The sequence below is a fragment of the Octodon degus genome, unplaced genomic scaffold, assembly GCF_000260255.1.
Source record: "Octodon degus isolate 3935 unplaced genomic scaffold, OctDeg1.0 scaffold00138, whole genome shotgun sequence".
Taxonomy (NCBI): domain Eukaryota; kingdom Metazoa; phylum Chordata; class Mammalia; order Rodentia; family Octodontidae; genus Octodon; species Octodon degus.
Window position 1 is genome coordinate 3,687,808 of NW_004524714.1, and position 22,670 is coordinate 3,710,477.

Sequence of the window (22,670 nt, forward strand, 5' to 3'; positions counted from 1 at the left end):
TTTTTTTTTTTTTTTTTTTTTTTTTTTTTTTTTTGAATACTGCTTATTAAGAGAATATGTAATTTGTAGCACGGTATCTGTAAAAAGCTACCTGGCAGTAACTACTATAATCTGAAGCCTGCACACCTTCGCACCCACCAGCACACTTTCTGAGTTGGTTGCACAGGGCTATTCTTCACTGCAAGGCTTTTCGGAGGAGACACCTAAGCATTCGCCAGCAGGGCTGAAGTTAATGAGTAACTACAGAGGAGAAACCTACAGCTGTTGACTAGAATGGGCTCTAAGTGAGGACGCTGAAAGATTTTCTATCAGCACTGCTTAGGGAGAAAAGAAGTCAAAAGGACATTACTTGCATGACACATGTAAATAATAATTAGCTAACAGCTACAATCCTCAGGCCAGTACCTATTGGTGTTTTATATTTTAACAACACTAGCTCATTTAATCTTCCATAAAACTCCGTAAGGAAAGTTCTGTTAATGACTTTCACTTTATAAAGAAATTGAGGAAAATGACCTGGCAAAGGTCACAGTGCTGGTAAGTGGCAGAGTCACGATTCGAACCCAGGTCCTACAATTTTGGCTACTAAACTACACAGCCTCTCTCTCTAACAGTAGGTAGTTGTGGAACTGTTAAAAGGACTGAAAGGATATAGACCGAATTGTTAATAGCAGTTACCTCTGAGAAAACAGCGATGGAGACTTACTTATTGCTTGAATCTTTCACAATGATAATACATATTTGAACAATACTTTGCTATTGAAACAAAACCATCCCTGCTGGCGAGATAGCTCAGCAGACTTGGCAAGCGCAGAGGTTCGATCTTTGGTAAAACATGCCATGCCAGCCCTGACCCCGGACACACTAAGCCGGGGCCACCAAGACCAGGCATGGTGGAGCACACCTATAATTCCAGCACTAGGGAGGCTGAAAACAAGAGGATCACTATGAGTCTGAGCTGCATAGTGAGACCCTGTACCAAAAAAAAAAAAAAAAAAAAGAAGAAGAAGAATGAGTGCAAGAGCCAACTCACAGAGCCCTTGAACATCTGTCTACTGCGAGAACCAGACCAGCCAAGCTCTGCACACCTAATCTTCCCTGCTTGGAGACACCTCAAGGTGACCTCACTTCAGCAGAGCTGGCTACTCAGATCCTCAGCTCGAGCTCGCTGTCCTCTAGCCAGTGCGCACCAGGCCTCTCACAAACAGCCTGTTAATAGTTAAAGGTGAGTGACAAAACCCAGAGAAGTGGCTCTGAAGCAGTCTGAGTTTCACAGACGTTCAAAGTAACTGGCGAGTAATTTATGAGCACACAGTAGCACACTTCCTTCTTGTATACCTCATAATAAGCTGAAGCATAAATGTTTGGAAAGATTTCTGACAGGTTTAGTGATGAACAGATTCTTGGTTAACTTGGATTCACATAAAATTAAAGCAAGCTGGTACTTAGAGATTCAAGAATACAGAGCAGATAGACACACTGTTCCCTATTACCCCACTAGGTACAGCTAACCCCCTGGACATTATATGAGATACACATTATATGAAAAGTGAGAGAACAGGCAGAGAGGCAGGGAATGCAGGTCTGTGGGACAACATGGTGGTGAGTTCTGTGGTCTTCTTTTGGCTTCATGAATCCCAGACTTAGAGCCAAAGAAACCAACAACTCAGAAGCAGCAAGTGGGAGAGAGCGGTGACAACCAAAGCCTGCTTTCTGTAGTCAAAGGGACAGTCTCACAAGACACAGAAACCACACAAAACCACTCCAGTCAAACACCATGTAAGACATTTGGCCACCTCCCTATCTGTACCAGCAAAGCCAGAGTAAAGAGCGAGACTTCTGTCCTGACAGGGTAGGAGAGGTGCCCAGCAGTCCTCTCCAGGATGGGGTCAAAGAGGGCCTCCCATTCCACTGGGTATTAATTGCCATCCCAGTGGGGTGACACTGAAGATGTCTAGTGGCAATCAGAACCCTCACCATGATTTCTAACAGGTCAACTCCCAACCTTGTGAGGTCGGCAGAGGATGCAAAGGAAGCTCGACTCTATCACTCCCATCAGGGAAGTACTCACCTGTGGGAGGTCAATGGGGAACTAGACCTCCCATCCCACCCCACCCAGGAAGTAACACGGAGCCCCACCTCCTTGAGTGTTAGTGATGGCCACACAGGGAAGCTGGACTTCTACCCCTACCTGGCAATAAAGAGGTGGCACCCTCTCACTTTTCCTCCTAGAGTAGTGCCACTATAAGCTAGGTTTAAGGGAGAGAACCAAGATGGCAGAGTGGTAAGCAGCCCAGAAAAAGCTTCTCAGAGAGTTGCTGTCCAGTTGCTGTCCCTGGAATATAGTAATGTGAGGAAGACAAGAAGAAGAGAAGTGGGTCCAGAGTATCTAGGTTCAAGAAGGAAATGGGAAGTGGGTTCAGGACAGATCTGAAGCTGAACTGAAGCCCACAAAGAGAAAGAAGAGAGACACTTCAATGAAGAAGGAAGAGGTAGCTGGCCACGCTTTCTCCCTGAGATAGGACTCACTGCGTGAGAGGAGTGGTTCAAATTTGCAGACGAAGTGTGACTGCTAGTGACCCCAGAGGTCTCCACAGAGAGGCACAGCAATGAAAGGGTCAGCAGACAGGAAAGACTGAGCTAGGTCAGGGTGAGTGCTGAGGGTTCAGTTATCTTGTGCACGAGAGCTATTGGTTGGGAGCCATCTTGGAGAAGGACTAAGATCAGAACTTGGAGCAGCTGTGGGCTCCATCTAACAGCTTCTAGCCAGGCTCAGGCCTGTGGAAGGAGTGTTGATGGCTGCAGGCTGAATGAGTCTGGTCTTGGCCAGCAGCTGCAGGTGTGCTCAGATTATCCACTATCCCACCAAAAAGCTCCTGCTAGATTGATGGGATAAATCAACATGGATCAGGACTCTGACACCACACATTTTTACCAGTGATGGCAGAGACATACTTGGAAGTGGACATTTTTCTTTTTTCTCTTTCTCTTGTTTTTTGTTGTTCTCATGGTGGCTTTGTTTTTTTGTTTTCTTCTCCACTATTTGATCTTGCTTTTATATGAGTATGCATGTGGTTTCTAACTTCTTTGTGGTTGTGGTTCTATTCTGTTCTGTTCTTTTCATCTCTTCCTTCTCTCTTTCCCTCTGATCTTCTGCATCAGTTTCCCAAAGTTAGCATAATCTCCCTTTGTCATTCAACCTTACTTTTAATCTATTCTTCTTCTTCTTTCATTTCACTATTTTCTCCTTAACCCATTTTAAATTTCAACCCAAGGGAAAAACTGATTTATTAAGGACTTATATACTGCAAATTATTTTCTAGTTTGTTTTAGATTTTGTTATATAACCACAAATCTACTTCATACAGTTAAATGTAGCAAATTAATATTTCAGTTTTTCATTTTCTTTTTTTACAATGTATTTAATACAAGGTCTACAGGATTTCACTGCACAGATCAGACTCATAGTGATCTTCCTGTTTCCAGCCTCCCAAGTGCTGGCATTACAGGTGTGCACCACCATGTCCAGTCTCATTCGCCATCTCAATGCGCCCTGGGGATGGGGCTGGCATGGCATACTGAGGATCAAACCCCAGCCCCTGCATCTACCTAAGCATGCACTTTAATCCACTGAGCTATCTGGCTGGCCCTTAAAAATAAGTTTGGCATTTTCCTAGGCTGTGTTTGATGCTATTGTCATTGTTGACGGCACCAATATAGCCAGAAGTGAAATTGTTCTAAACAGCTGTTTTTCCTGGTATTCCATGACTGAGACTGACTAAAGATCACAGAAAACACTGTGGCACAGTGCCAAAGAACCAGGGGTTAGGCAAAACAGGGAGCAACTTCTCATCCCAAGCAAATTGAAGAGGTAGGATCTTGCAATAGATTCAAAATGCAACAATCATCTACAACTAGAAAATACCTCAGGAAAGTAGTCATTTCCTAAGGGTTCTAACTACTAGCAATAAAGCACCCCACCATGGGCAATTTACAAGTATCACCTCAGGAATTAAACTAAACAAACAAACAAAACCAAACAAGCAGACACTTAAACAAGATGCAACCCCAAACATTCACTTCAACAAAGGCAAACCCAGGGAGCAATGAGGTAGGGCAATCCCAAAGACACCCACCTAGCCTCTTTGAAGTGGGAACAACAAAGCAATTGAATGAGGCTCTAGAAAAAAAATCAAATTAGAAATAATTTCCCATATAACTGTACAGATGGTGTTCACAATGAAAACAATGCTTAAGACTCTAAAGCAGATACAGACAAAAGAAAAAAAAAATAGAGGAAGTTAAGAAAATTATGGAAGCCATGCAAGTTCAGCATAGCAAAGAAGTGGATTCCATTAGGCAGATTCAAGCAGATACCCAAGAGCATAAAATTCTACTGAAAGTATCTGTAGCAGATTAAGCTAATGTGAGGACCAGATGTCAGATATAGAAGACAGGCTTGTAGTTAGCAATCATGAAAAGAAACATTTCTTTAAAATGGCAAGGGACCATACAAAAATCAATACAGTGGCTGCTAGATGAAGCAAAAAAGATGAACTTAAGATTGTTTGGAGTCAATGAAAAAACAGGAGACAGGGGGCCTGCCCCTTAGCTCAGCTCTTTAAGTGGCTGCTTCAACAAAGCAGTCAGGCTCAGGTTGCTGTGGTTCAATCCCCACAACTCAAGCCAGCCAAACCTGCCCTGAAGGCATTTGGAGAAAAAAAAACAAAAACAAAAACAGGAGACAGTACAGTGATATAAAAAAAATGTTCATAGATGTCATGGTAGAAAATTTATCTGGTAAAGAAAAAGAATTTGACATACAGGTAAGTGAGGCATATAGAGCTCCACTTAGCCATTATAAAAAAAAAAAAAAAATCCACAGCCAGGCATCTCATTCAGGATCCCAGGAATTCAACATAAGACTAAAAATCTTAAAAACTGATAGCAAAAAGAAACAAATCACCTACAATGGAAAAGTTCATCTGAATCACAGCTGACTTCTCAGCACAAGCCTTCAAGTCAAGGAAAGCTTGTAGTGAAGTATTTCAAGTTGTAAAAGAAGACAACCTCCAACCCAGTCTGATGTGTGCTATAAAATTACCTTTCAAAACTCATGGAGAAATAAGATAATTCTAGGACAAAGAACACAAGAAGTTTATGATCATCAAATCAGCACTCTGAAATGTTTTGGAAGACATTCTAGAAAGAGATAACAAGGACTACTACTCCATAAACTCCAACAGAAAGGAGCCCACCAGGCAAGGAAAATAATTAAACAGAGGGAGGAGGAAAAAGAAGGTGCCAACAACAGGAAAATAACATGACAAGGATAAGTCAGTACAGGTCAGTTATAACCACCAATGTTAATGTTCTCAATTTACTAATCAAAAGACAGACTGACAGAATGGATTAAGAAGCAATATCCAACCATGTGTTGCATACAAGAAACACATGGACTTCAAAAACAAGTTCATAGACTGAAAGTCAAAGGATGGAAAACAATACTCCATGTGACAGGAACCCAGAAAAAAACAGGGCTATCTAATCTATTTTCAGTTTCAGAATTGCAATTTATAACTGACATGTATTAACTTATCCTTGTAAACTTATGAAGAGAGATAAAAAAAAGTCAGTACATCCTTAGAAAGGGAATAATCCAAGAAGAGAGAACAATCATAAATATATATGTAATAAATACCAGTGCATCCAACTATATGAAACAAATATTAATAATCATGAGCAATCAAGCATTAACACAACTGTATTGGGAGATCTCAATACTCCATTGTCACAAAAAGACAGAAAAAACAAGACAACAACAATGAACAATGAAGTATTAGAACTGAAGCAACTTTTTTTTAATTTTTAACAAATATATTCTAATAATTTATAAGACAATAATGCTTTATGACAAAAGAATACTTGCATTTCCTGAAGTAAGAAAAGGGATGATCTAACATTCAGAGTTTAATCAACAGAATCCACCATATTGCAAACCAAAAATATACATATACGACCACTTTAATAAATTCAGGAAAAGCATTTGATCTAATCAACATCAGTCCCTGATTAAAACTCAGCAATGCAGAATAAAGGAAACCTCTTCAGCCTGGTAAATAGTACATATATAACTTTAGAATCATCAGACATAATGGTTAAAGGCATAGCGGTTGGAGTTAGAAAACAAGTATCTTTTCTCACCACTTTGGCATTGTACAGGCCTGGGCTAGGACTGGGGTCTGAAGCAAACTTTTGAACAAATGGATTTAGTAGACGTCTCCAGAGTGCTGAGGGGCCAGAGAGATGGCTCAGTGGAATATGCACTTCCCTGGCAAGCGCAAGGGCCTGAGTTCAATACCCAGTTCCACCAAAAAAACAAAAAACAAAAACAAAAAACCCCCAAAAAACAGAGTGTTGTACCTCACAACATCAGAACACATTCCTCTCAGGTGTACATATGACATTATCCAAAACAGATCACATATTAGCTCAAAGAACATGCTTAAGTAAATGCAAAGGAATTGAAATTATCCAATTAGTATTACCAGCCCATAGTACAATGAAATTGGAAATCAATGGGAAAAGAAAACACAAGAAGTTCATAAACACATGAAAATTAAATAGGGTCACCTGTGACCCTTCTGAAAAATCAATGGGTCACAGGTGAAATTATAGAGGAAATTAGTTTCTACAATTAAATGATGACAAAAATACAACATACCAGAACTTATGGAACACAGTGAATGTAGTCCTAAGAGGGAAATTTACAGTAGTGAAAGCCCATATCAGGAAAACAGGAAACACAAACAACTTAATGTAGAACACCAAATTTTTAGAAAAAGAAGAGTAGACTAAGCTAAAAGCTCATACGTAGGAGGAAATTATAAAGATCAAAGAAGAAATTAATGCATTGGAGACTAAAAAAAGACAAAAAGAATCAATGAATGCAAGAGTTAGTTCTTTGAAATATTAAATAAAATTGACAGGCCTTAGTCAAACTTATCAAAATAGGAAAGAAAAGACTCAAGTCCATGCAATTACAAATGAAAATGGAGAAAACACATGGACCTGTAAAAATCCAGAAGAATTGTCTATACCTACTATGAAAAAAACCCCTAATAAAATGGAAAACACTGAAGAAATGGACAGATTCTTAGATACATATGAAAGACCAAAGCTGAATCGAGATACAAAAATCCTCAATAAACCAGTATCAATCAATGAAATCAAAGATGTAATTAAAAACCTACTAACAAAGAAAATCCTAGGCCCTGACATATTCACAGCTAAATTCTACAAGAAATTTAGAGAAGGCCTAACACAACTACTTCTAAAACTATTTAATGAAATTGAAGGGAAAGCAGTACTCCCAAATTCATTCCGGGAAGCAAGCATTATCCTGATACCAAAACTAGAGAAAGACACAACTAAGAAAGAGAACTACTGGCCAGTCTCCCTAATAAACATAGATGCAAAAATCATCAAGAAAATTATACACCATGGACCAAGTGGGATTCATCCCGGGGATAAAGGGATGGTTTAACATATATAAATCCATAAATGTTAACAGAACCAAGGACAAAAGTCATATGATCATCTCAATAGATACAGAAAAAAATTTTGACAAAGTCCAGTACTCATTCATGAGTGAAAAAAAAACCTACAGAAAATTGGAATAGATGATCTTTATCTCAATCTGATAAAAGTCATCTATGATGAACCAACAGTTAACATCATATTAAATGGATAGAACCTGATAGCTTTCTCTCTAAAATCAGGAACAAGACAAGGATGTGCACTGTCTCTACTGTTATTCAACACAGTCCTGGAAACTTTATCCAGAACAATTAAGCAAGAGAAAGAAAAGAAATAATGATAGGAAAGGAAGAAATTAAATTACCATTATTTGCACATGACACAATACTCTATATAGAAGACCCCAAAAACTCTACTAAAAACTGCTATATTTAATAAGTAAATTTAGAAGCATAGATGGATACAAAGCCAACACTCAAAAATCAACAGCCTTGTACATGAATAACAAATTTACTGAGAGAGAAATTATGGAAACAATACCTTCCATAATAGCATCCAAATAAATGAAACATCTAGGAGTCAACCTAACAAGGGATGTAAAACACCTCTATGTTGGGGCTGGCTAGATAGCTCAGTAGACTAAGTGCCTGCTTAGGCAAGTGAAGGGACTGGAGTTCATCCCTGGTACCACATGCCATGCCAGCACTGTCCCTGGGTGGCTGAGCTGGTGACCAAGTCCAGGCGTGCTAGTGCATGCCTGTAATCCCAGAGCTGGGGAGACTAAAAACAGGAGGATCACTGTGAGTCTGAGCTATGTAGTGAGACCCTGTACCAAATACATTTTAAAAAGAAAAACAAAACAAAACACTTCTACATAGAAAACTATAGTACTCTGAAAAAGGAGATTGAAGTGAATACCAGAAAATGGTAAGATATCTCTTGCTTTGGGGCAGGAAAAACTAATATAGTAAAAATGGCCATATTTTCAAAACTGCTATACAGATTTAACACAAATTCTGAACAAAATCCTAATAGCATATCTCATAGAATTTTTAAAAAGTCTAAAAGTTCATCTAGAACCAGGAAAGACCTAGAATAGCAAAGACAATTCTGGGCAACAAAGGCAAGGTAGAGAGTGTCACAATCCCTGACTTGAAATTATATTATAAAGCTATTGTGATAAAAACAGCATGGTATTGGAAAAAAAACCAAACAGATCTGAATATCAGTGGAGCAGATTAAAAGATACAGAAACAACTGCAGACATACTCAGCTCAGAGGCCAGGAGTTTGATCCCTGGGCCTACTGTGCTGACCCCACCCCATGGCACTCTGAGATGGCAATGGAGACTGGGTGTGTGGTACATGCCTGTAATTCCAGCTCTTGGGAGGCTGTAAACAAGCAGATCACTATGAGTCCGATGTAGTAGTGAGATCATGAACACCCTGTAGGCCCTCCCCTAAAATACAAAAAATAAATAAATAAATAAATAAATAAATAAAAATAAAAATAAATGGTGCTGGGAAAACTGGCTGGGCATACATCAACAATTAAAATTGGATCCATATCTTTCACTATGCACTAAATGAAATTTGAAATGGATCAAAAATTGAAATATTAAAACAAAAACATTAAATCTGGTAGAAGATAGAATCTGTAAAACTCTTGAAGGCATTGGTGTAGGCAAAGACTTTATGGAATAAACCTTGGTTGCACAGGAACTATCACAAAGAATCGACAGTTAGGATCTCTTCTTAGTAGAGTTTTGCACAGCAAGAGAAACCACCAACAGAGTGAAGAGGCAACCCTCAGTGTGGGGAAAAAAATGTTTGCCAGCTGTCCCTCAGACAAAGGATTACTTTGTGTGCTGAAAACAAAGAACTCAAAAATATCAGAACCCCCCACCCCACTAGATTTAAAGACCCATTTTTAAAATGGGCATCTGTGATGAATACACACTTCTTAGATGAAGAATTACAAACAGCAAATAAATATATGAAAAACTGTTCAACATCACTAGCTATTTGATAAATGCAAATAGAAACAATACCGAGATTCCATCTTACCCTGGAAAGAATGGCTATTATCAAGAATTCAACCAATAGCAAATGCTGGAGAAGCTGTGGGGAGAAAGGAGCCCTTCTCCACAGTTGCTGGGAATGCAGACTGGTGAAACCACCATGGAAACCAGTGTGGAGATTCCTCAAAAAACTAGGCGTGGAGGTCCCATTTGACTCAGCTTTTCCCTTTTGGGTGTCCTCCCAGAAAAACTAAAAACACTGTACTGCAGCCATATATGCACATCCATGTTTACAGCAGCACAATTTGTAATAGCTAGATCTTGGAAGATACTCAAATACCCATCAACCAAGAAAGGGATTAAAAACGTGGTCTTTTATACAATAAAATATTACTCAGCCATAAAGAAGGATAAACTGGAGACTTTTATAGGTAACTGAATGTGACTTGAGATCATACTAATAGGTAAAGTAAACCAGATGCACACGTGCAAACACCATCTTTTCTCTGTAGTGTGTGAAGCCTAAAAAGTAAATAATATCCAAAATTTACAATAGATACTCTAAACTGGGAAGAAATTTTAAAAGGAAAGAGAAACTTGGGTGGGAGGATTGAGGAAAAAAAGATGGGAAAAGCAATACATAGTTAAAATAGTTACACTACTAATTTCTCTTAGTTCATTAAAAAGGAAGATGTGTGCTAATGTTGTTTGGACATTTCAATATCTGTATCTTGTACTCTGAGTAACTAATTTAAAGATAACAACATGCAATGTATTAACCATTGTTACCCTTCTAATATCCTGTTTTTAAGTTCTGTTTTACTTTTTCTCTTTAAAATAAAAGCAAAAAGTTTTAAATAAGATCCAGGGTCTCATAACACCAAAAACATACAGGTTACTGTAACAATAATAATAACAACAACAATGACTATCCATTCTACCAAGAAGCCACACAATCTCTGATAGAATAAACAATCAGAAAGTGCCAAACCAGGATGACACAGATATTAAAAATATCTGAAAGTTTTAACGCACCATCATAAAATGGTTCATGAGACCATTATGAACACACCTTAAACAAATGTAAAACAGACTTAGCAAGTGTGTAGTTATTCTATATTCTACTGCTTATGACATAATACCACAGACCAAGTATACTTAATGAAAATAACTTTATTCTGGCTCATGGTTCCGAAGGCCAAGGTGGTGGGGTCATGTCTGGTGATGGCCTTCCTGCTAGCAGACTCTGATGGTGCAGGTCATCACAGGGCGAAGGATGGGAAGAGGCATGCATACATATGTCTCCTATAGAACTTCTCACTTCTTAGGAAGTAATGACTCAAGCATGGGGCTCCACCCCATAACTTTATGTGATGCCAATCCCCTCACCTGTAAACACCATAGAATCAGATGAAGTTTCCACCCTCTCTTTGCCTCATAACAGGGATCAAAGTCCAACACCTTAACCTTTGTGGGACATGCTCAAATCAGATCTAAACCAAAGGACATGACAAATTTAAAGAACCAAACTGAAATTTTAGAACTGAAAGACATAATAATTGAAGCAAACTCCACGGATGGACTCAACAGCAGAATGGGAGAAAACACAGACTCAATAAGCTGGAAGACAGAGAAGAAATGACCCAATCTTAATAAGAGACAGAAAACAAACTGCACAACAATATCAACAGCGAATGAAGAGTGCCTCACGGGCCTAGGGAACTACAAGTTCTACGCTCAGCGTCATCAGCAATCTGGGAGCGGAGAGGAGAGCAGAGGCTGAATACAGCCTAGAAGAAATAATACCTAACATTTTCTAAGTAAAAGGCATAAACCTATAGAGTCAGGAAGATAAGAAAATTCCAAACAGGATAAGCCCAAATAAATCTGCACAAAGGCACATTAGAGTCAACTTCTGAAAAATTAAAACAAAGAAAAGTTGTTCAAAGTAGGGAGAGAAAAACAGCATCTTACTTACAGGGGAAGAACAATTGGAATGATAGCAGATTTCTCATCATACGTTACATGGACACAACATTTTCCAAGGGCTAAAAATTGTCAACTTAGAATCCTAGAGCCAGTGAGATTTCCTTCAGGAATGACACTGTCAAAAGACACTGTCAAAAAAAATGAAAAGAAAACATGAAATAGAAATATAAGTAAATAGATTTTCTTCCTCTTAGATTTTAAAAATTATGTTTGATGGTGGAAGCACAAATTGTAACACTTCCAATATAGTTCTAAATGTGTATGTAGGAAATATTTAAGACAAATTGTCTATGGGAAAGGTAAAAGAAGAAGCATTTTGCCTTCACTTGACTTGGTAAAATGTCTATACCAATAGATGGTTGTTTTTTTAAAAGGGCACAAAGCCAGACAGATACACACACACACACACACACACACACACACACACACAATGTTATATCTAGAGCAACCACTAAAAAACTTACACAAAAAAGTTAACTCCTGGAGAAACCAAAACAGGGAATTCTAACAAATGTTTAACCAACCCACAAGGAGACAGGAAAAGAAAACAAAAACAACCCAACAAAAATCAGAATGAACAGAATATAAAAAACAAAATGGCAATCTTAAGCCCTAACATATCAATAATTATAATAAATATAAAAGGTCTAAATATACCAATTAAAAGACAAAGATTGGCAGAGTGAGTTAAAACTACAATATAACTACACGTCTCAATGAAATCATTCTAATACGGTGTTCCAGACGGGATCAAAGTAAAAGCAGGAAAAAAGATGTATCATGGAAGTATTAAGTAAAAGTAAGAAATAGTAGCTATGTTAATATTATACAAAGCAGATTCCATGGCTAATATAATTACCAGACAGAAAGATCCATTCACCAAGAAAATACAGTGATCCAAAAGTATAAGGAAATAGTTTTTAAAAATATATGTAAAGCAGAAATTAATAAAACTAAAAGAGAAAGACAAATCCATAATTATAGTTGAAGACTTCAGTATAACTCTCTCAAAAATGGATAAACAAAACAAAGCAGTACTATCAACTAAGAGAGTTTAATCAGTATTTACAGAACATTCCACAGAACAACAGAATTATATAGTCTTTTCAAATGGACCTGAAACATATGCCAAAATATGTCATTCACAGGCTTTGTAACTTCTACAAGTTTAGAAGAAATGAAATAACTCACAGTCGTTCTCTACCACAATTAAATCAAACTAGGAATCAATAACAGAAAGATCATGAGAAAATCTCTTGAGTACTTGGAAACTAAACAACACTTGTAAATAATCTTACAGCTCAAAAAAGTCTAAAAGAAAAATTTTGAATATACTGAATGAAATGAAAATGAAATATGAAAATCTGTGGCTATAGTTAAGGCAGTGCTGAGAGGGAAATTTAGACACAAAAGGCATATACGAAAAATGAAGAAAAAGTCTCATTTAATGTAACCACCATCTTAATAGGGGGAAAAATCACATGATTATATCAACTGATACTGAAAATGCATCAGTTTTAAATCTAAGTATTCAACTCAGAAATCTACAGCAAATAAACCAAAGTAAGTAGAAAGAAAAAATAAGCAGAAATCAATAAAACTGAAAAGAGAAAAATTGAAAAGAGAAAAATTAATGAAAGCTTTTTTAAAAACATCAATAAAATTGACAAACTTCTAAAAAGACTGACAAAGAAAAATAGAAGACACAAATTATCAATATCAAAAAGTCTATCATTATTGATTCTGTAGACATCAGAAGGAAATGCTTCAAACAACTCTGCTCATATAAATTTGATAAGGGACGAAATGGGCCAATTCCTTGTAAAATACAAACTACCACAGCTCACATAATATAAAACTGCTTATTTGAACAACATAATAATTACACTCATGAAAAAAGAATACAAAACTTTCAAACTTTCTAAAACTACATCTCCAGCCTCAGACAGTCTCACTGGAGAATCCTACCTTACAGAATAGCTGACACCAAGTCACATCAGGTCTTTCAGAAAATAGAACAGGTAGGAACACTTTCAGATTTATTAATCTGATATTACCAAGCCAGGTTAAGAAGGTTTAAAAGGAAAACTACAGATCAATTACCCATCATGAAAATAAATTCAAAAACTCTTGACAAAATATTAATGGAAAATTCAGCAATACATAAAGAGAATTATATACTATGATCAAGTGGGATTTACTCTAGGGATGTAAGCCTGATTCAGTATTCAAAAATCATTTGATGTACCCACCATCTTAATAGGGGAAAAATCACATGATTGTATCAACTGGTACTGAAAATGCATCAGTTTTAAAAATTCAATATGCATTACAAAAGTTTTCAGAAAAATAGGACTAGACAAGAACTTCTACAATTTGATAAAAAGCACATACAAAAAAATCTATTGTTATATCACTATTATACTTAATTAAATCACTTTTTTAAAAAATGCATTTGATTGTTACAAGGTCTCACTATGCAGCTTGGACTCATAGTGATCCTCCTGCTTTCAGCCTCCCCAGCGCTGGGATTACAGGTGTGCACCACTATGCCTGGACTCTGGCCTATTCAGCCCACCCTGGGGGTGGGGCTGGAGCAGCATATGGTGCTGGGGATTGAACCACTGTCCCTGTGCTTGCCTAAGCTTGCCTAACCAGGCGCTTTAGTCCACTGAGCTATCTTGCCAGCCCCCTGAAATCATTTTTATACTTCATAGTAAAATATTGCTTTCCCCTTGTAATCAGTAGTAACATAGGATGTTTAATGTCATTATTCTTAGGCAACACTGTTCCAGAAATTCTAGCTTTCTAGCCTTTGCAATAAGACAAGCAAGGGAAACAAAAGTCCTGTTGATAAGAAAAAAAAGATATACAGACAGAAAATCCCAAGGAATGAACAGAAATAACTAGAATTGAGTTCAGCAAGATCATAACAAATAAGAAAAGTCTATAAAAATTAACCTAGCTGGGTATGGTGGCATATGCCTGTGATCCCAGCAATCAGGAGGCTGAGGCAGAAGGCTGACCCGTGAGTCTGAGGCCAGCATAGACTACACAGTGAGTTCAAGGCCAAACTGAGCTGCATCACAAGACCTTGTCTCAAAAAAATTAATGTAATCTCTATTTAATAACAATGAATATATGGACATTAAAATGAAAAGTACAATTCCATTTATAACAAATCAACATTTTTTAAAAAAATGATACATACACTTAAATATACAAAAATATACATAAATGTTGACTGCTAAAATCTACAAAATGTTAATGACTGAAATTTAAAAATAATTCAATAAATGGAGATACACTATGTTCAATAAATGGAGATCTACTATGTTCATGACTCAACATAGTGAAAATCTGAATTTTGAAAAAAATACATAAAATTAACATTAAGACCCATCAGATATCCCCCCACATCTTTGTTGATACAAACAAGATTATTCTAAAATGTATATGAGCAGAGAACTCAGACAGCTAAAATAATTTTGAAGACGATCAGAAGGAGTCATTTTACCCAACTTCAGGGCTTACTACATACATTCAGTAATCAGTACTGTATGACACTGGCAACAAAAGGTTAATAGAAGAGAACAAAACAGAAAACCACACAATAGGCCCTACTACTTTCTGACCAAGGAAAGGCAGCCTTTTCTACAAGTGGTACTAAAGCATTTGGTCTTCTGAAGAGGGATAAAAATTTCAACCCAGGTTCAAACCTTGTATAAAAAATGGACTACAAGCTTAAATCTTAGATATAAAACTTGAGACAATCTTTAGGATCTAGAGCTAGGTAGAAAGTTCTTAGACTTGATCCCAAAACATAATTTATAAATGGAGAAATGGACACATTGTTTTCATCAAAATTAAATACTTTTGGGGGCCAGGGAGATGACTCAGTAGAATAAGCGCTTGCCTGGCAAGTGCAGGGGCCTGAGTTCAATCCCCGGTTCTGCAAAAAATAAATACATACATACATACATACATACATACATACATACATACTTTTTGGTTTATGGAAGACCTTGTTTTAACAAAAAAGACAAGTAAAGCTAGAAAAAAAATTTTCACCAACTACAGATCTAACAAAGGAGTCATAGCTGGAACATACTGAGAACTCTCAAAATGCAACAGTAAGATCCAAATGATCCAATTAGAAAATGAGTAAATGACATGAAGGGACTTTCCTTGAAGATCTATAGATGGCAAACAAGCACATGAAATGATGCTGCACCCCAGTAGCACACGCTAAAACCAAAGGAGTGATCACTACACACTTCTCAGAATGGCCAGAACAAAAATACTGGAAAGAACAAATGCTGGAAAAGATGTGGAGAAGCCACATCTCTCCTACATCACAGACACACAAGCAAGTAGTTTAGCATTTTCTTAAAAAAGACGGAAAGGAAACATGCAACTACTGCATGATCCGCAAATTCACTCCTAGACCTTTATCCCAGAGAACTAAAAATTTACCTTCATGGGAACGTCTGCCCGGGAGTACTTATAGCATCTTTCCTCATCATCGTTCCAAACTAGAAGCAAACCAAGATATCCTTTAGTGGATGAGGGGCTCAATAAACTGTGGTCCATCCACATCATGGACTCTTTAGTTATAAAGAGGAACAAACTACGCCACATGTGATTCTGCAACAGAATCTCCAGAGAATTATGTTGTGGTTTTGGCAAAAATTCAATCACAAATGGCTATCTACTGTACGATTTCATGTATACAACATTCATTTATTTCTTCTTCTCTCCCTCTCTTCCTCTGCCTTCCTCCTTCCCACATTTCTCCCCTCCTCTGTCTGTCTGTCTGTCTGTCTGTCTGTCTGTCTGTCTGTCTGTCTCTCTCTCTCTCTCTCTCTCTCTCTCTCTCTTTTTCTCGCTCTCTCTCTCTCAGTAGGCCTTCAACTCCCCACAATCCTCCTGACTCTGCCTCCCTAGTGCTGGGATTATAGGCATGCGTCACCATACCCTGCTTATACAACATTTCTGAAAATTTTAAAAATGGAGAATACGTAAGTGAATACTGGGATTCGAGAGGAGGAGTGGGTGGGGAGAAAGTGTGACTATAACAGGGTGATAATGGAGGAAACTTTATGGTGATGGGAACTTCATGGTTGAAGTTTTTTCCCCTATATACTTATCATGTTTTGCTATCTGGGGGTTTTGTAGACTCGGGCAGGAACCACCCCTCCCAGTTTAGCTAATTTGAAGCGACAGGAAGCGACTTGCCTTTGCACTGTACGTTTAACATACAAACCAGCCACATGCCTGCTGCTTCCTGTCACTGGCTCCAGCAGTCCCCAGCCTATCCCACCCAGGAGCCAGGTTCTTGCTGATGGGGAGCCAACTCTGTGACCCAGAGTCCCCCAAAATGATTCAAACCAGACACGCCGGTATGCTGAACAGCTTCCCTTGCCCCGCCCGACACAGCACAGAGGCTCACTCCCCTCACTCCCTTGTTCCTCCCTGCAAGGCCCCGTACTGCAAGTCCCCTCTGCCGTCCTGATGAATCCACCATGATGTCACCAAGGGCAACTCGGGACACTGAAAATTCATGGTTGGCAGGGGAAGGAAGCCCAGAAAAAGACAAGACCAGCTCCTCTGCCACCAGGCAATGGAAGCCACTATATCTGATGGGACCATCAAGATGGCAGCCACCGTGAACACTTGTGGTCCGAGCCACGTCCTCCATCTAAAGAGTAGTCTCATCCTTTGGGCCACAAAGAAGGAGAATAGGAGGTTAACAGTTGTCTGCTGATACAGGCCACGGGAAACAAAGACCCATGGGCTGGCCATAAAACCACTTTCCAAGTTTTCAGCAAATCTGAATTTAATATATTTTCTATGAAAACAAAAAGGAGGAACACCTGGTGCCTCATATCAGTCAAGCTCTGGTTCTGAAAATAAACCAGGCTGTGAGCTTGTGGTTATTTCTCCACTCAGGGGACCCTGGAGCTCCCCTCAGCCCCCTGCCAGCAAAGCCCTGTACAGAAGGCAGCGGACACAGGAGCAGGCAATGCCCTGACTGGCTCCTCTCAAACCACGGGGAGGCAGCCACTGCACAGCGACAGCCCGGGCTCTGGCTCCTCACCATACTCTGGCCCGGAGGAAGCAGAGTGGTTTTCCTGCTTCTGCTTGGGGCCTCCCACCACAACTTGGGCTTTCTGGAGACCCTGACAGCTGGGATCCAAGCACACATATGACTGTCTCACACTTCCCACCCGATACCTACCATATGCTTTTACCAAAGATAGTGTTACCATCTTCACCGGCTTTTCATAACATTCCCTAATACCTCAAGCACTATATAAAAAGATGTGCTCTTGTGAAACTGTTTTAGCAATGAGTAGCTTTTGTTTTGTTTCTTTTTCCGTTTTGGTATGAAAGACAGACCCTCATGTGAGGTTTAGGATTTCAAAATGATCCTGCCCTATGCATCCTAAACCAGGACACTGGCCCAGTGCTGAGCGGATTTCCCCTGGCACCTCCACAGCCTCTCGCACCAAACGGTTCAAGCATCTGAAACCCCATTACTCAAAACTTGCCGATACATTTTGGGCACATACAAGTTATCCAGCCTCAAGGGGTTTTGAGAAATGTTTTGTTGCTTGATTTGTTTTAACACTACTGAAAGAAGGGAGATAGAGCAAGAAAGACAATGAGGAGGAAGAGGAAGTGCTGACTTGTGGGGCACGGGGGTCCCCATGTTGCCACAGAGGTCTGGTGGGTTTCAGGGGCCATGATATGAGACTGGCTTCCAAGCACCCAGCTGTAGGGGTGAGCAAGAGTTCCACAAACTTCACCTCCTAGGCCTGTGATAGGCTTGGGTAGCTCCAACCTCTCTGCTGTTAACCAGACGGTCCCTCCCTCTTCTGAATCCACCCTTTCTTTGGGTCCTTCTCCTGAGCAGCTAAACACACTCCACACTTGTCCACTGTCAAGCAAAGGGGGAAAGTCTCCTTATGTCATATCATCCTCTAGTTACTGCCTTCCACGGGCCTCTCTTCCTCAGGGGCCATCCATACTCTGCTTCTCATTGTCACCTCCCAAATCACTCCAGTCTTGCTTCTGGGACTTCTCTGCCCCTAAATCCCCAACAATCCATGAGACTCAGCTGTGGGTCTGGCATGACTGCCATCTCTCCTGACTCTGCAGCCTCTGCCTGGGTGAGCCCCACTGTGCCAGTCCTTGCCACACAATCACCCCAAGACTTCTCTCCAGACCCTCAGAACTTTGACTGCGCTTGGATGTCGCACAAGTACCTTAAACTTGACGTGTTCAAACCTGGAACTCTTTGCCCAGCCCCCCTGGCCACTTGTGTTTCTATCTCAACAGAGAGCATCAATGTCTACCTAGCTTTCCAGGAGAAGATCCTTATGTCATTCTAGTCTTTTCTTTGCCTCACCTCTGCACCCTGCTCCCCAAATTCCATCCTTACTTCTGTCCAAGAATATGCATCTGCATTCTCACCCACCCACTTCCATTTCTTCTTTCTATGGCCCAGAATGGGCCGCTCCCTGTGCACCAATATGGAGTCTAAACTTAGCCACTGCCTGGATGCCTGTCCCCTCCAATTATCTGCTTGCCCTACATGTTACCTGAAAACACAGATTCAACTAAGAACCTCTTTTCCTTCAACTCCTTTACTGAGCTCACCCCCAAGTAAGAGCCAAACAATATGGCTCCCAACTCTGGGCCTGTTCGTCTACCTGTTTTCCCTCGAATCCTGAACTTCTGGTGCCCTGTACAGTCGATGATCAATAAATATCTGTGAAACTAAGGAGTAAAGAAATGAGTACTGCATAGGAAAAATTTTTACCAAGGAGCTAGGTGAACTAGATTTTGAAGGATGAGTAATTCTTTTTGCCACCCCCCAACACCCCAAGAAACCTCAAGGAGAGTGTAGGCACACTGGAAATATGATGGAGACCTGCCCTCAGAGGCATGATGGCACCAAGCCATCTCGTACATCCGGTTGTAAGCACTTGCTTAAAAGGTCAAAGATGGGATGTCTATCATAGTAAATACAAAGAAATACACCCCAAAATGATCTCCAATGATGCCCAGCTCGATGCCTCTTAGGCATCGCAAAATCCAGAGTGAGATGGAAATCAAAGGTCAACGCCAGCACTGCAGCCCTCCAGAACTGAACCATCGACCCCTGATGAAATAGCACGCACAGCAGTCATGATGCCAAGCGCAGCGGCATCACCAGCACCACAGACTCACCCTGACCTTTGATAGCAGGGACAGTCAGCCCCGGTCATACCTAGATCTGGGCCTGTGGCTACAGGACACACAGGGGTGGGGACTCAGGGGAGAGTGTAGAAATAGGAACAATGAATTGAGTTTAGTAAATAATCCCCAGCCCCTACCCAGAGAAGCTTCCCTGATCCAATGAGCAGGGAAATCATTAAATTTTTTATAAATGAGGCCCTGGCTTCTTTTGCTTCGAGTTGATTTTGAGGCAGTTGTGCCACTCAGGGCCAGCAGCCCATCTGGCGCCTGACCTGCAGGACTGGGGGGGTCACACTGCTTAGCCTACTCTGTGCAGGCGGAGATTAATCCTACAGCAGATGCGACAGGCAGGCAGGGCCTCCGCACGACCGCCACAGGGCTCCCTCGTCCTCTGCACTTTTGCCTCAGCCTTCCTGCAGCTGGCCACCCAAACTCACTCTGCACTTTGGTTGGATGTTGACTTAATAGGAAACTCCGGATGAAAATATGGGGAAACACCTCTCCTCACCTGCCCTCTGCACCATTCCCCTTGAACTCTGGGCTCAGGGCCAGACCTCTAGGGGAGGAGAGGCTTATCTGAGAAGAGTCCAGAGGCCAGAACAAAGAGCTCACTCCCACCTTCTCACCCTCTCCCAGAAGGGCTCTTAGAGGGAGCCTGCAGGCTGGGTAATTACCAAGCCAGCTAGCTCGAGCCCCTTGCCCTGCTCACCTTCCACTAAAATGCATGGTACAACATGATCATGAAATGTGCTTATTAATTTCATCCATTTGACACTGTGCTCTTCTGCCCTGAGCTCGATATTAGGAGAAAATGATAGGGATAGATTGTGCTCCTGTCAGGCTTCCCAAGACTCTCAGAAAACCAAACTGTCAAAGGGCATCTGCCGCCCAGTAGCCAAGTACTCGCAGTGACCCCAAAGGTACAAACAGAATGTTACAGATACAGATTGCCGAGAGGACCGCAGGGAGAGTCGAGATCCAGGCCCTGGGCCGGAGCTCCCTCAAAGCCTCCCAAGAGAGGGACCCAGGCCCCCGCACTCCCCACCAAGAGCCAGCCCTACTTTGATTCACAACCAACTGCCTCAGACCTCGGACCTCGTTCATCAAAAGACACTTCAGCTTCTCAAATCAGGAACGTTTTTATTAGCTTCCCCAAGAGTTTTATGGCACAATGCCATAGCTAGTGATTCTATTTTATGGAAAGTTATACATTCCAACAGGGCTTTGAAGACCAGCAGCAGGTAAGACTCAAATCTTTGTCAAAAAAGATTCCTTCATTCTTCACTTTTAAAATGTTTATAAGCTTTCAAAACTTGGGAAAGTGATGTGAAACATTTTAACAGACCCCTACCCCCAGGTCTACTACTCCCAGGAGCCCGCAGGGATGGGCCCAGTTCGCACCTGCATTTAGTGCAGTGACTTCCGGGGGGGGGTGGATCTTGCCCACCCACCCCTTCCTCTTGGGGACTTGACTGGGAAATGTCTGGGGACATATTTGACGGCCATCTCCAAAGGAGAAAAAGCAGCTGCTACTGACATTGACTGGACAGAGGCCAGGAATGCTGCTAAAGCACCGATAGACACATAAGAGAGGCCCGCAGCAAAGAATTATCTGATTATCTGGCTCCAAATGTCAACAGTGCCAAGGTTGGAAATCCCTAAATTGGGGCTTCTCTAAGACCGAGCACTGGGGCCTTCCTACTCCAGAAACAACAGACCCTAATCTAGTCACTATTTTTATGTATTCTTGATGCACATTTTCAAAAAACGAGGATAAAATGTCATAAACAAAATGAGAAAAATAAAAATAAGATCACCTTAGAACCTCAAAAACACATGATAGTAGTCATTCCTCTACCCTCCTAAGGTCATTCTGTACTTTTTAAGCTCTACGGAAATTGGGATTTATCTACTGCAACAACAAAATAACCAGTCCCAACCCACAGGACAACTGAACACAGCACAAATGCCTGCTGAAAAGCAGGGACGCTCTCTGCCACCCTGTTGTACCGCACTGCACCACTGCCCTCACCCAGGAGGAGGTCTGGTCCTGATCAATCACTGCACCCAAGAACGGGGATCCTAACATTTCATGTCTCTGGGCTTGGGTTCTCCCGGTTGGTTAAGTGCAGAGAGAGTACTTGACTTCTCCAGGGCTTCTAGGGACTCTAAATGAATTCACTGGGTAGAGTTTTTCAGAGGGTCCTGGATCCTTTTCATGAAATGTCACAATTAGAAGTGACCCTGGAAGTCAATGAATCCAACTTCTTAATCTTACAGATAGTTAGAGTGATCATCACAAAGGTCAAATGGCTCAGCCACATCCCCAGCCAGGAAACGGCCCTGGTGAGCTCTGGTCTCCTGTCTCCCCAGGCAGGACAGTGGCCATGGCCGCTTACCAGCACTGACCTCCCCCCTCTGATTATCTTAAGTTTCTAGAGGGGAGAATCTCTCCCGTACAGGCTAGAGACTCCTGGATACAAGAAGTGAATACGTGTTCAGTCAGTGAGCAAAATGTACAAACTAGTGTCCTGACTTACTACATCATAGCCCGTTGGGGCTCGGTTCCGGGAAGCCACCACCCCGACTCCCGTGATGGGGTCCATCGACATCTCTGGCAAGGCTTCCGAAAGGTCTTTAACTTCAGGCATGGTGGATTGATCCTGGTTCAGAAAAGGAAAAAGAAAGCACAAAATTCAAACAGTGTTCCACGTGAGCAATACGCACAGACAGAGCCAGAATCTTGGGGCAACCGATCCTTGCTCAGGTCACGAATTCCAGTTACCTCTACTCTGGTCCTTGCCCTTCTCAGGTAAGCTTTGGACAGTCCTTGACCTCAGCAGGGATTCTGATGCAAGCCCCAAAGCATGTCATT

The 22,670-nt window shown here is 40.8% G+C and overlaps 1 protein-coding gene across 1 annotated transcript in view; it reads right to left on the reverse strand.

The window, feature by feature from the left end:
- The window catches only part of Mvb12b (multivesicular body subunit 12B), a 166,995-nt gene extending 144,543 nt beyond the window's left edge, over positions 1-22,452 (reverse strand). The window contains exon 1 of the mRNA XM_023701623.1: positions 22,336-22,452. Within this exon, the coding sequence (XP_023557391.1) occupies positions 22,336-22,446 (111 nt within the window). The 5' untranslated portion in view covers positions 22,447-22,452. The remainder of the gene's footprint in view (positions 1-22,335) is intronic.
- Between the last annotated feature and the right edge of the window lie 218 nt (positions 22,453-22,670).